The sequence below is a fragment of the Formica exsecta genome, unplaced genomic scaffold, assembly GCF_003651465.1.
Source record: "Formica exsecta isolate Colony F162 unplaced genomic scaffold, ASM365146v1 scaffold90, whole genome shotgun sequence".
In the NCBI taxonomy this organism is placed as follows: Eukaryota; Metazoa; Arthropoda; class Insecta; order Hymenoptera; family Formicidae; genus Formica; species Formica exsecta.
In genome coordinates, this window is record NW_021853667.1 from 1003739 (window position 1) to 1017814 (window position 14076).

The 14076-nt window shown below is 35.4% G+C and overlaps 4 protein-coding genes across 4 annotated transcripts in view; 2 read left to right on the forward strand and 2 right to left on the reverse strand.

Moving 5' to 3' along the window:
- Positions 1 to 409: 409 nt before the first annotated feature.
- On the reverse strand, positions 410 to 2227 carry LOC115244979 (gem-associated protein 2-like). Its single transcript, XM_029823015.1, has 4 exons — positions 1775 to 2227; positions 1389 to 1473; positions 1154 to 1312; positions 410 to 1044 (listed from the first exon to the last, which is right to left on the reverse strand). Exons 1-4 carry the CDS (start codon positions 1879 to 1881, stop codon positions 724 to 726), a joined length of 672 nt encoding a protein of 223 aa, XP_029678875.1. The 5' UTR covers positions 1882 to 2227; the 3' UTR covers positions 410 to 723.
- A 322-nt stretch (positions 2228 to 2549) lies between these two features.
- Positions 2550 to 6934, forward strand: LOC115244984 (E3 ubiquitin-protein ligase TRIM23-like). Its single transcript, XM_029823023.1, has 6 exons — positions 2550 to 3102; positions 3318 to 3878; positions 3950 to 4058; positions 4225 to 4599; positions 4930 to 5306; positions 5494 to 6934. Exons 1-6 carry the CDS (start codon positions 3034 to 3036, stop codon positions 5650 to 5652), a joined length of 1650 nt encoding a protein of 549 aa, XP_029678883.1. The 5' UTR covers positions 2550 to 3033; the 3' UTR covers positions 5653 to 6934.
- LOC115244975 (calreticulin) lies at positions 6464 to 11636 on the reverse strand. The gene is made up of 8 exons (XM_029823011.1): positions 11324 to 11636; positions 9395 to 9499; positions 9098 to 9301; positions 8624 to 8775; positions 8073 to 8339; positions 7760 to 7996; positions 7418 to 7612; positions 6464 to 7215 (listed from the first exon to the last, which is right to left on the reverse strand). Exons 1-8 carry the CDS (start codon positions 11634 to 11636, stop codon positions 7198 to 7200), a joined length of 1491 nt encoding a protein of 496 aa, XP_029678871.1. The 3' UTR covers positions 6464 to 7197.
- A 533-nt stretch (positions 11637 to 12169) lies between these two features.
- Positions 12170 to 14076, forward strand: part of LOC115244974 (myosin-2 heavy chain-like) — a 10149-nt gene continuing 8242 nt past the window's right edge. The window contains exons 1-2 of the mRNA XM_029823010.1: positions 12170 to 12442; positions 12830 to 13839. Coding sequence (XP_029678870.1) covers positions 12344 to 12442; positions 12830 to 13839 — 1109 coding nt within the window. The 5' untranslated portion in view covers positions 12170 to 12343. The remainder of the gene's footprint in view (positions 12443 to 12829; positions 13840 to 14076) is intronic.

Sequence of the window (14076 nt, forward strand, 5' to 3'; positions counted from 1 at the left end):
GTGTGTGTGTGTGTGTGTGTGTGTGTGTGTGTGTGTGTGTGTGTGTGTGTGTGTGTGTGTGTGTGTGTGTGTGTGTGTGTGTGTGTGTGTGTGTGTGTGTGTGTGTGTGTGTGTGTGTGTGTGTGTGTGTGTGTGTGTGTGTGTGTGTGTGTGTGTGTGTGTGTGTGTGTGTGTGTGTGTGTGTGTGTGTGTGTGTGTGTGTGTGTGTGTGTGTGTGTGTGTGTGTGTGTGTGTGTGTGTGTGTGTGTGTGTGTGTGTGTGTGTATAGGTGTGTGTGTGTGTGTGTGTGTGTGTATGTGTGGAAAAGAGAGAATATATTAAATCCTACTTTTTCACAGCACATTTAGTAATATGACTGCCTGAAATTTATTTTGTTCTTTCCTTGCATTTTTTTTGTTATATTAAACAAGTCAAATAGCAACTAGATATCAAAAAACTAATGGGAGAGATCAATATTTTCACTCGCTTAAAGTCAAAAATAAAAATATTTTTATTTTTATGACTAACTATATTTGACTGAGAAAATAAATTTTGTTTGTTCTTTTTTTTTCTCTTTATGTTATCTCAAGATATATATTATTAAATTTGGAAATTTTTATAAAATACACTTCACAAGTGTTAAATTATTGATATAAACAAGACTAAATAAACATTTGTAAACATTTTCTCTTCTCTCTTTTCAAAGCACAGACTGACATTGGTTAATTTACATCCAACATTAATTTACTTCAATGATCTAATTTGATTAAGATTAATAAGTTTTACAGAATCTGCGCGGATGACGGAACACGCTCGTGCCAACGAACGCAGACAGGAACAGGTATCAGGCTGTAATGGTTGCTCCAAGATCGCGAGTAACGCGTAGATCCACTGGCCTATTTTGTATTCGATTCTCCTTTCAGTTTCCACAAAGTGCACCAGATATTCAAGTACCTGCTCTACAGTTGATTGATTGAAGCAAAACAGAGTATTCAATGTGGGTTTAATTTTCTCTTTGCTACCTAAACAGAAGCTGATCCAAGTGTTTTGATCGTTTATGTCTGGCTGTAATATCAAAGAAAAAAAAAAATGATTAAACCAAAAAGTAATTCAAGATTTTTTTCAGATTTCAGGCAAGTTTATTATGTAATACTAAAAAAAAAAATTTAGATACCAAATTAATATCAGGTGCTCTCCATTTATGTTTACCCACTTGTATCTCGTCTTTCAATTGACTTACATACAGTCTTATATTTGAAAAGTCTGAGACTTGATACTGTTGCCACTCCAAGGTTGGGCTGAAACTCGGCGGTGCTTGGACACATCCTGCTAACTTTTATAGTCACATTAGTGTACAAAATTTATTAGATTTGTTGTCAATACGTAATATTACTGAAATCAACTCTTACAGTTTTAATAGATCCTCTTGAAAGTGTCATACATGATGGATCTATATCAGCTACCACTATGTCTGCACATTGTCGGGCTTCTATTCTACAAGATCAACAATTTTTTAATCATTGATTTGTTATACAGTTGATTGCAAGAGCTCCGTTCTTTATTAGTTATATTCTTGTAATGAAAGTAATTTATATATATTCGTGCTTTGGCAATAGAAATTTTTAATAAAATACATTTTTGAAAGGAACAGAGCTACAATACAATTAGATGATCCTTTTTAGTTGAACTTTCCTATACACTTCTTTGTAATAAAATAAAATAAAAATATGCATATAATTAAAACTTTAGAAAAATATGTAAAAAGTGTAAGTGAAAAAATCTTATCGTAAATTACACCACTCGTTTGATGTATTCCTCTCCGGAAATAGGTGGCAATGAAAAATTAATATCTTCGTTGATATTTCCTACTTCGAACACCGGCTGTTTCAGATAATCCATCATAATGATTTAAAATTTCACTTTTTCATGAAGAGTTCTGACATTTTGTCGAGCCATCAAGAATTTGAGTTTAAGGTTAGCTTCGCGTTGCTTTCAAGATGCTCATTACGGTTGACAACTACAACTGGCGACCAGCTGGATAAAACAACCTATAAAGCTTGGTCCATTTGAGAGAGTAATTCTGAAAATATCTCTCTTTGTACATAGTACTCTCCATAATATCTATATTTGTGATTTTTATTTGTCAAAATCGGTATCGATAATATATTTCTTTTAAATCGGTACTATAGCGACAAGTAAACTTGTTTATAGCATAATAAATAGTGTATACATATGCATTGCACAAAGTTAAATTTACATAATTAAAAAAATGCTGACATTATTAAAAATATATGCTTTAACTATCAATTTTTGTAGAAAAATACAAGAATATTCCGGTGTCATCTAATTTTTATTCCAATAGATGTAATTACGAGAAGAATTCTCAATCTTAGAGTGCACAATTATAATTTTATTTTCAAAGATATTTTTTATTACATATATTTTGTAAAAGTGCAAAAAAAAGTTTTGTTTCCTTTCGCAATTTAATTTTGTATATTTTTGTAATAAATATTGTAAAAAAAAAGAGTGAATAAAAACTAATCTGACATGTGTTATTGTTTTTTTTTCAGATACAAAATATGTCACGAGACGCGCAATCAAAAGCTTTCTTTTCGCAAAGTCGATTACTCTGATTGGCTGTGTCCCATCTGATAAAGGTATCTCTTTTTCGCCTGTGAACCCGCCAGATCGATAAAGGTAGTTAGAAGAGGAAAATTGCTGAAATTCGAAGATGAGATAACCAATTAAGAATGAAAACAAAATGTATAAAAATTGATAATATATTCACAAAAATTACAACGAAGGAATGGATAAAATAGGCGTAAAGGCACAAAGAAAAACATCCGAGAATCGAATACAAAATAACGTGCAGTGTCATTGTTATATGTATAGTTCTGCTGCGCCATTCTGCGGTTTCACCACGATTTAATGATTTAAACCTTTCACGCAGAGCGGAGATTTCGCTATTTAAAGTTAACCTCCATCACTTGTGCTCTAATTGTGGAAACTACATCTGGATTTCTAGGTGAAAGACAGAAGAAAATAATCATCATAATGAGCGAGGACGCCGATCGACTGAGTAAATATCTAAAGCATTCGCTGAAAACGGCGCCGAAATCGAATGTAAGAGATATTTATATATTTTGGAATAATATATCAATATATTACATTAAATTAGTTAGGAAATTTAATAGATGCATTAGATATATTAACGCCAATAGCACATAAAGTAAAATATTTAATTTGATAAGACTTGCCAAATTAAATATTTAGTTGTCAAACTAGATATTAAATGTTTTCTTATTTTTCGCTCGTAAGATATATCCGAATGCTTATAGGTTTTGGAATGTCGTGTCTGCGAAGAGGTTTTTACTGTGGATGGTGTAAAGGTACCACGTTTGTTGCACTGTGGACACACAGTGTGCCACGCGTGTCTGTTGCGATTGAGAACTTGCATGCAGGATCAGCAGTTTCTGCTGTGTCCCTTCGACCGGCAACCCACCGCCGTGTACGAAAATAGCGTCTACAGTCTGAAGAAGAATTTTGCACTCATCGAGCTGCTCGAACGGCTGGAGCAATCCAATAGCGAGAAGACAGTGGTGTTGGAACGCGAGAGGCATCAGTCAAATCAGTCGTGCGACGAAGACGAGGCTCACACTGCTGTTCTCTATTGCACGGTTTGCGCCACGCATCTGTGCGAGACATGCGACACCGCCACACATTCATCTAAAACATTAGGCAAGCATAGACGAGTGCCACTGTCAGAGAAGCCACGTGAAAAGCCTCGCTGTCCAATACATATGGAGCACGTGGCCGAATTCACATGCACCCAAGAAGGCTGTCACAATTCCTTGATGTGTTATCTGTGTAAAGAGTATGGCAAACACAGCATACACAAGGTAATTTTATTTATAGCTCACTTCTCAGTTTATATACATTGATACAATTTTACCTATTCTTTAAATGATAGCCGGCATTGGTGGAGGAAGAGGCCGAGAATATCAGAAAATCCATTATTGCCGCATTACAAAAGATGACACAGTTTATGGAAAGCATGAGAGACACTGCACACAAGATAGGTATTTTTTTGCTAATTTTTCTTACATATAAATAAAAAAAACGAGCCTAAATTTGGGAAAGAGAATATAAACCTTTACCTTAGTATGTATTTAAATCTAAATCTTTATATGTATTTATTTTATATATCTTATATATCTTCTATCAATCTATATTTCATATTTTTAGAAATAGTAATTGAAGAATTAGAGGGCTGGGCGGTCGAAGATGCGAGAAGAAGAGTGCGATATCATTTTGAGGAACTACGCGCTGTTCTGGCCGAACAAGAGAAAACGGCGATGGCATATATCGAGACGGAGACTCGCGGTAGATTGTGTGCGTTGAGACAGCAACAAAAAGATCTCACGACCACGAGATCACAAGTGGCCGGTGTGTGTATCCAATGCGAGAGCATACTCGATTCCGAAGACTGGAAATTATTGAGTAGCTCAGAAAAAGTCAAGGAGGTTCTAGCGACGTTGGAACAACAGCAACAACATTATGCACAATTGGGACCAGATTTTCTCAGTCCCGAATCCTCTATACCAATCATATTCAGCAGGGTATGTTAAAATTTTTCATGATAGATTATTTTGGTGAATTATAATATATAAGGTGTCCTAATTGTTCCAATTGTTTCTGGAATATTAGGATATAAATTCTTTGATTTTGAATAATTTGACTCATAGTGACTTATACAACAATTATAGTAAAGTTTTATTTTATATATATTGATCTCTTTTTTTCTTAAACTATTTCAAGTCAATCACTTTCAGATTTTAAGTAGAAATAATGCAATGATCAAATTATATAATTTGCCTTATCTATTATCTTTTTTTTTAATATATTTTTTTGAACGCATTTTTTTTTTTTTTTTTTTTTTTTGGATACTTAATAATGTATCGGTCGAATTCTATCAAGGAACAAAGATCGATATGCGCGTAGTGATCTTGGGACTGGACGGGGCGGGAAAAACAAGTATTCTATCCGCCATGCGTGGTGTCACGTTGTCGAACCCACCGATTCCCACTATCGGCTTCAATGTCGAGAGCTTAGAGTATATGAATCTCGTGTTTACTCTCTGGGACGTCAGCGGCCATCAGAAATTTAGGCCACTGTGGAAGCATTATTACCATAACACGCAAGCTGTCATTTTTGTAGTCGATGCCAGTGATAGGTCTCGTTTTGAAGAAGCGCAGAATGAATTATCAAAGATACTTTATGAACGAGAACTGAAAGATGCTCTACTTTTAATCTATGCTAATAAACAGGTTAATATAACATTCACTCGTTTGTATTGTAGATGTATATTTAATTTTGAGATAAAATGTTTTTTTATATTGATATTTGCGATGTTGATATTTGGATTATATTAAGTTTGTAATTTGTAAACTCGATTTTAAATACGATTTTGTAATTAATTTAGTTTTTAATCTAAGTGAATATATATTTTTACAGGATATTGCAGGTTGTGCGAGCCTTGAGGAGCTGGTCGATATATTTGGTTTGCATAAACTTTGTTGCGCAAGAGTATGGCATATTCAGGGCTCATCTTTAGTTACTAATACCAACGGTACCCTACAGGGTCTTGATTGGCTCTTGACACAATGCGTATAGAGTGTTCTTTCCTTTTTGTATAGAGCTAGTTATGTGGATAAAAAGTCGAGGAGACACGTTTCGCATTTACTAATGTGGCTTTCACATAAGGACAAGTCGAAGCGGATTGACATTAGGTAAATAGAAATCGTGCAAGAAAGATATTCGCGTAGTCGATGTAAAAAATGATTTATTTTCTAGGAACTATTTCTTCACAAAATAGATTCTATTGGATATTGCTATCTAGAGAATTATTATAAAGAAAAGTGTTTCTCAATCATTTTTTTATATCGACGCTCTCGATTGTACTTTCATATGCGTTAATTTTTTCTGTTTAATTTATTATTAATTAATATTCATATAAAAATTAATTTTTTTATACGCTCTGTGAGCGTGGATGACCAATATAAGTTTAACATATCTAATATATTGCTGTAGATCTCTCTATATTAGCTCGTCAATGCACGAGGCAAGTCTGCTCTATCAAATTTATCTGCGTTATACCAAAAAGAAATAATGCTCAAATTAATTTCAAACACAAATAATATCAGTTTATTTCCCAACACAAAAATTGAGCTAAAAGATTTAATCGTATTTAAATATATCATAAAATAGCTTGTATATGCATGTATATATATATATATAAAATGAAAATTAAAAGCAATTTGTACAGTCAGTTCGTACACATTACTATAAATAATGAAGATGGATTAGTAGCAGGATTAGGATAGGTTGTTTGATCGAGATGAGCGTTTAAAGCCCATGAAAATAAATTCTGAGCACATCTAGAAAAGTCATTTATTTTATTACATGTGGGTTATTGTGTTGTTGCTTTTTTTTTGATATATCATACCAATTATCATTCAGTCATAATTGCACACATTCATCCTTACGTTTTTCTTTCTTATAACTGGAGTTCTTTTTTTAATTATGCATACATTATACGAAGAAAATGAAATAATATATATTATACTATAGCATAGTATTATTTAAATTACATCTGAATTATCTTTAATGTATATAAAACACTTGACAAACAAAAACGGAACAACTTAGAGTCTTTTACGGAGCTGCGCCGATGATGGACACGGGCTGGATGACTCTTTTTATTTCTCTTTCACTAATTTTTAATATCTTTTTTTCCTTTGTATTCCATACACTCCTGATGTATCTCGTGGAAATATCAATCACTTGATTTACGCTTGCATGATCCATGCTTACAAGTTAATATTTCAGGATAATTTGCACTCGAGTAGTAAGTTATACCTGGTGACTAAAAATGTTTAGGCGCTGTGATACCAAGGCCAAAATAATTATTCAAACGTTGGAAAAATTGGGCGAGACTTTATTTTGATATCTGAAAACGAACTCAACATGACGTCCTCGTAGAAAATATGGTGGACGACATAATCGATGAGGCTATTATCCTGTTCTCATGCTATTTTTTCGCATGTCTTTAGATTACAATTTTGTGCCTGTGGGAGGATTAATACGTGTCGCAGCCACGTAGCTCCTGGAATACAGTCTGTGTGTGTTTATGTCCACGCGCGACACTTTTATTTATATTTACAATTCGTCATGCTCCTATAAAGAAAGAAAGAAAAAGCCGTTAATATAATTGATAGTATTATAATCAATACATTAATTAGAATCGACACATTCAGAAACGAGGAATTCCAATTTTTATCGTCAGCAGACATCAGAAAAAAATCAAACATCATGTGCATACAACTTTTATAAATCTTATTAAAATAAGATATAAGACTTAACATATGTAGACACTTACCTCAGCATCTGGTATATTGTTATCTTCCTCTTCAGCATTTGGTATATTGTTATCTTCATCATCAGCATCTGGTATATTATTATCTTCATCTTCATCATCTTCATCATCCTTGCTGCTTACGCTTTCTTTTACCTCTTTGTCTCTCTGTTTTCTTTCCTCCTCATCTTGCGCTTCTTTCATTTTCTTCTCACCTTCCTATAATTTTCAGAATAAACAGAATATTTTCCAATTATTTATTTCACTCATAAAAATTAAATATTAGTACGCAATGAATCAATCACATCAGTTACATAATAGGACAGATAAAGAAAAATGTTTTAATAATAAGGATCGAGTGCTTACGAAAGTAGGTTTCCAGACTTCTTCTCCGAATTTGCGCGCGACTTCCGGATCATCGGTGATTAGAACATTATCGAAAATGGTACCAGATTTAACCTGCCAGAGATCAAAGCCGACAGAGCAAATTTCATCACGCTTATATAACTCGGGATCAGCCGTGTATTCGGGGTTATCGATCTCAGGATGTACCCATGGTCCTTTATAATTAGGATTGTCGATTTGTTTCGGTTTCCATTCGCCCTGAAAGAATTACATAATTTTAGAAACAATGACAAAGTATAAAATTTTGAATATACATCAATTTCAATATACGAACCTTGTATTCGGGATTATCGATCATGGCTGCTTCCCATTCGCCGTCCATTTCATCATCCCAGTCCTCGGGTTTAGTAGCTTCGGGATCAGGAATGTGCTGCGGTTTATCCCAGTCCTCGGGCTTCTTATCCTCAGGGTCGTCGATGCTGATCTTATCATCCCAATCTGCAGGCTTGGTTTGAGATGGATCCTTAATCTTCTTTGGAGGCAGGAAGCCCCAATCTGCTTCCAACTCACCAGACTCTACTTCCTCATTATCGATGAGTACCTGAAGAATTATTTCATTGAGGAATCATCGAACCAAACAAATTTTCTGGCAATAGTTTTTAAGCAAATAGCGATAATATTGACATGTTGATCTTTGCCGTACGTGCACAATGAGTCATATCGCTCCTGTACAATAAACAAACAAGATAATCTTTGCTTTACGAGATCCTCTAGCACTTGTCCTCCATGGCAATTAGTGAAGACATGAGACTCTAGGCTCGATATGATAATTCATGAGCTCACATTATAATGTTATATAAATCTTTTATAGTATTGAATATTTACCTTATATGTATTATCGGGTTTAACAATCAGTGTGTATAAATGTGTGTAGATATCATCCTTGCAGCGAATATCCTTATTAATCAAAAGGTTCTTGCCTTTATAGCTAAAGATGACATGCACTTTTTTAATTCCTGGTCCACAAATGTCAGGCCCTGTATAGAAAGAGATATTGCATGTGGTCAAAATTGATATTCTTAATATATTAAAATGTATATATATATGCATAAATAACTAATATATCAGTTCATTATAATAATTTGAACTTTATTTAAGCTAATTAACTGCTATAATAAATGTATCTTCTTTGGTGCCTGCAATATGCATAATCGCTATACACAGGGCATATGAAAGAATATTGTTCTCCGAGTTCCTGTAGCACTTGCCATACACTGGTATGACCAGTGACTCTTAGGCTCGGGATCGTTATCGGTAACTATGAATTATCGATAAGGCAATCTTGATGAGAAGACTTACCAAACATTATTTCATATGGAGTTTCTCCATGCATATCTTTCTGGTCAAGTGAGCAATCAAACACTTTGACGTATCCACCACCACAGTCGATGTTTTGTTCATGCTTGACGGTGAATTGGATGACAAGGGTCTTGTCCTTATTGCTAAATGGAGTAAATTTCTTACTGATAGCGTAAAACCTTGCATCTTGTGATGTTTGAATGCCTGAGGAAAATTTGGAAAAGAAGAGAGAATACTCGTTATGTAAATGAACAAAATTTTGTATTTCATAAACTGTCCATGTATTCTTTCAAGTACCTTTATCATTTTCTACATCATTCCAGAACTTCCCGTGACTTAAAACAAATTTTCCGAATTCTTTATCTGGATGCTCAGAGTAGACCCAGTTTTGTTCCCATGAATCTGAAATGTCAATAGTTTCTTTGTGAAATGATGTACATTGTACATATAAAAAAAGAAACATTATAAAGTATACATACACGAACTACTTCAATTTAAATATATTTTATTAACACATATGTATATATGTATGCCTGTGTGTCTGTGTATAAGTATGAGACATTTATATAATGTTACACATTATTCATTAATAATGTTAATCTATGAAATCTTAATAAAAAAATGATTTTTATTAATTTATCAATTATCAACGAACAAAGCAAAAATTTATTAGAAAAATTTTATTTTGTTAATATATTTAATATTTGTGTGCAATTATGTTATATTTACACATGGTGTAATATATATTCTTTCAATTTCAAGATGATAAAAATTAATATTTAAATATTAAATGATTATATACGATTTCTGGTTACTAAATATAAATCGACAATATTTGCATGAAATTCTTATTGCAAGTCCCCGAGCAAGAGAGATAAACGAGAGGGGATAAGAACCGGTTAAATATGAAAAAGACGACGATATATAACTGTACTAACTGTCGAGAGACGAAGGGAGATAGTACTATCTCTCGTCGGCAATTTCGGCAAATTTAATTTCTATGCAAAAGATATGGAAAAATAAAGCCATAACCGTCGCGTTCCATTGTCATCAAATAAACATAAGAAGTTTGTTGTTTTCACAATTCTTTTCTTGCCTCATTCTCTATTCAGTTCTTACTCCGTTTTATATAAGCGAAAAGCGTGGAAAAAAAAAGTAGCTAAAAAGAGAAGCAAAGTCTGTCGCGTATACTTTTTACGCTTTATGCATTTAAGGTGAAACAAATATATACAGTTGAAAGAAGAATGAATAAATCCTGTAGAGATAATTCTCGTCTGCATCTGAAATCTGAATTTAACGGGATAACATCCACGTCAGTAGGAAAATTTTTTTATACTTGACGTACCTATAAGAGGATAGCCTTACGTATGGGGTGATTGGGGTTTCGGAGCGAGGGAAGGAAGAACAGGATGACAGCGCAGAATTGAACGCAAATGGACGGAGAGACCTGTAGAGAAGTCATTTTCGCCCGGCATCGAAATCTTATCTCAACGAGAGATCAAATCGGCTTGGCAATCGTCGCCCCTTGTCACGTCGTTCGCCGCTAACCGTAGAATCGAGCATGCAGATTGATCGATCTGGCGGCGTCATGTCGACGGTGGTGTGACGATGGACGAGATGCCGCGTTAGCACGACGATTGCCACGAGATACTAGACTAGACTTCCGACTGCGTGTCGGTCTCTCGATGCTTCTCATTCTCTATCTCTCTCTCTCTCCCTCTCTCTCTCTCCTACCATTGGCGCGTCGTGGCGCATATGGCCGATACCGCTTCGAAAAGTTATGAATACGACACATGTATATTGTGATGTATGTACGTGGTGAATGATTTTCTCCAGTCGCGTATGGTCAAAAACGATTTTGTACTGTATGAAATAGTAGATGTAGGCAGACGAGACGGATCGACGTCGGCCGACAGGACGACACGGAGCCACGGAAGCGCGACAGGGCGTGCGGTTACCAAGGAGAGGCCGCGTCCTCGTCCCTCCTGCGATACACGATTTCAATTCCACGCGCGTTGTCTTCTTAATTGGAAAGGACGCGGAAGATACGCAGAATGAATAAACGAGGGTGTGGTTCATCCGCGAGAAGATATCGCGGCACTCCGATCCGCCACGGTCTTCGTGGCAAAGAAAGAAGCAGCCGCCGCCGCCGCCGCCGCCGCCGCCGCCGCGAGTCTTGGCGGCCGGGTCGGCGTTTTCGCGATCGAAAGAATGATTATTACTCACCATCGGTGAATTTCTCGTCCAAGTAGATCTCCGCCGAGACAATGGCAAGCCCTAGGAATAGGACGAGTGCGATAGGAGACCGCATTTTCGGACGCGCCGATAGAACGACGTGATTCCGAAGAGACGACGACGAAGGAGGCACTTGCCACCACGACGAACTGGCCGACAATGTTCGCTCGGCGGACGTGGTTGGTGAGTTTAGCGGCCATCGGAGTAGACAGATGGAACGCGCCGATTGGCGGACGCGCGCCGACCAATCACCGCTGACCACGCTCAACTGACGTTGCGCCACACCGTGGTGGCAGTTGGCCATGCCGCGTCGCACATAACCTCGCGTTATCGCAGCCGCTTATCTGTCGTCGATACGGTAGCGTTCGGGGAAACGGAGCCGACAACAGCCGGATTTGCACGAGAGCGTTCGATGAGATGGAAGCCGTTGATTGGCTGCTACGTTGCTGTCAGGGTACGCGTCATTTTCAAACTAGTTTCAGTTTCTTCTTTAAAAAATCGCGTTTTTCTATTTCTCAATTTCTGACATTGCGTTAGAGATACTTTGGTATTTGTTATCGTTGTTATAAATTGAAATATTTTTATCTGAGAGAGGAGACAACAGATAGTTTCGAGTATTCTATTAACTCTTATCAAATACTTTACATGAAAATTTAATTAACGACGATTTTGTTATCGAGATATTATTTAGCAGTCATGTTAAAGGCATGTTAATAATATTATAATTTATTAAATACAGTATTGTTTCAAAATTGTAATTATAATCTAAATAATAGCCAATGATAATAAGCACTTATAACATGATATGTATTGTATGTGTGTACAGGCTGTTTCCTTGGCAACGAAATAGTAAACTCATGGTGAAAACGAGCAAAACAATCTATCGTGACTCACTTCAAAACAATTTAATTCGTGGATAATTTAAATTTACAAGTGATACAAAAGTCGAACGAAGATTTTGTTAGCTAAATTTAGCGACTGAACACTTGAAGCTAAAAAAAGGATAGAAAAATGCTCTCTTCGAAAGCGAACGCGGCACTGGCGCGTTTGAAAGAAATCGAGGAGAAATACAAAATAAAACGTGAGGAGCAGAAATGGAACCATAAAGAAGTGAGTATTTCTTAAAAATAAGAAAAAATAAGAGAATTAAAAAAAGTCCTGAAAAGGGAATATGTGAAACAAAAATTTCGTCAAGTTTTAAACTTTGCACAAAATATATGATGAAATATTTTATGATATATATTTTACATTTTCGTTTATTTTTACATATATTTTACATATATTTCGTATATAAAGTAGAAATAATAAATACATATACAAATATTTAATTATATTTTTTGTAGAGAGATTTTTAGAATTAAATTGTAGGTTATAGCTATAAACTAGGTTATAGTTATAAAATCATTTTTCTCTATAAATCTAATAATGAAAATTTTTACAAAATAGCGATATTGTATGATTCTAAAAAATGTAAAACACATTGCATTCCTTGTTTAGGACGCGGATAGCTCGATTAGCAGCGTTTCGATAATTCCTTCGGAAAATCCCTGGGCGGAATTAAAGAAATCATTGAAGAACGTCTCGAAGCTCAAGCTTGACATTAAGATACCAGATATGCGATTTGAAGGACGTGCGGAAGAAACAAAACTTTCATCGGAGAGTAAGAAATCAACGCCGGACAAAATGAGTCCGGAATCTTTCGAAGATGTCGAAGAAGCCGACCTTGATGTCACGATGCCGCCGAAAGATAAATCGCCGCGTTACACAGGAAAGCAAGAAAGTCTCATCTCGGACGTAACGAGTATTCAAGAGGATAGTTCGATCGAAAGCGTGCTCGATGACTCGATGATTTCGTCGAAATCACTCTCGCGCTCGAAAACGTTACGAGGAAACTTTTCCACGGCTAGTAATAAATCTTCCAAACGCGAAGAAAGGACAAAAGCGCCTGCAAAGTACAAGAAAGAGAGAGAATCCGATAAATCGTTAGATATTTCCAAGAGAAAAGCATCATCTGCTAATTCGTCGATCACAAAGCAATCGAGATCGTTCGAAAAATCGAATGAGAAGACTGTCAAAGTGCGTTCTAATCTGAAATCGAGAGAGCGTTCGATTCAAGAAAAGGTAATCATTAAAATACCGTATGTGGCTAGTTCGGATCGCTCAAGGTCTTTGCGCGATGATAGCGTTATCGAGGAATCGATCGGCACAGTGGACGACGGCAGTGAAATTATTTCGGAACTTTCTCACGCCAAGACAAGTATTACCGCTAAAACCGACGATTCTATTAAAAGTTCCAAATATTTGGCAGCTGAAAACGCTTTTGTGATGGATCCGAGCAGTTCCAGACAGCTGGCAACTGAAAGTGGATACGCGAACGACACCTTTGAAGACATTTCGAGTTCGACTATGCGGTCACAATCGCAGCCCGAAAAAATAATCGATGAGAAGCAAAAAATAGATTCATTACTCGAGGAATATAAACATCATCAAAATAATAAGAGCAACAGGTAACTTTATATGTTTAATTAATAGATACAATAGAGATATTATTTTTATATTTTTATATTTAATTTTAATATTATTTGACAATATATTTCATAATAAAACATATATTTCATAATAAAATACACATTTTTCCATAAATATATTTTTATCTTAAATAGAAAATTAATATTTTAAATAATAACTTTGCATGAAATCTATTATGTCAATAATAATAGTAATATTAATAATATAACATAAAA

What these genes read in the sequence shown, in the direction of transcription:
- LOC115244979 (XM_029823015.1), bottom strand. Translation starts at nt 1,881, where the DNA reads ATGATGGATTATCTGAAACAGCCGGTGTTCGAAGTAGGAAATATCAAC. An exon ending in GAATACATCAAACGAGTGGT is followed by an intron (nt 1,474 to 1,774) that starts GTAATTTACGAT and finishes TTGATCTTGTAG; the next exon opens with AATAGAAGCCCGACAATGTG. An exon ending in GAGCACCTGATATTAATTTG is followed by an intron (nt 1,045 to 1,153) that starts GTATCTAAATTT and finishes TTGATATTACAG; the next exon opens with CCAGACATAAACGATCAAAA.
- LOC115244984 (XM_029823023.1), top strand. Translation starts at nt 3,034, where the DNA reads ATGAGCGAGGACGCCGATCGACTGAGTAAATATCTAAAGCATTCGCTG. An exon ending in AAACGGCGCCGAAATCGAAT is followed by an intron (nt 3,103 to 3,317) that starts GTAAGAGATATT and finishes GAATGCTTATAG; the next exon opens with GTTTTGGAATGTCGTGTCTG. An exon ending in GCAAACACAGCATACACAAG is followed by an intron (nt 3,879 to 3,949) that starts GTAATTTTATTT and finishes TTTAAATGATAG; the next exon opens with CCGGCATTGGTGGAGGAAGA.
- LOC115244975 (XM_029823011.1), bottom strand. Translation starts at nt 11,636, where the DNA reads ATGGCCAACTGCCACCACGGTGTGGCGCAACGTCAGTTGAGCGTGGTC. An exon ending in AACCCGATAATACATATAAG is followed by an intron (nt 8,340 to 8,623) that starts GTAAATATTCAA and finishes ATAATTCTTCAG; the next exon opens with GTACTCATCGATAATGAGGA. An exon ending in TCGATAATCCCGAATACAAG is followed by an intron (nt 7,997 to 8,072) that starts GTTCGTATATTG and finishes TAATTCTTTCAG; the next exon opens with GGCGAATGGAAACCGAAACA.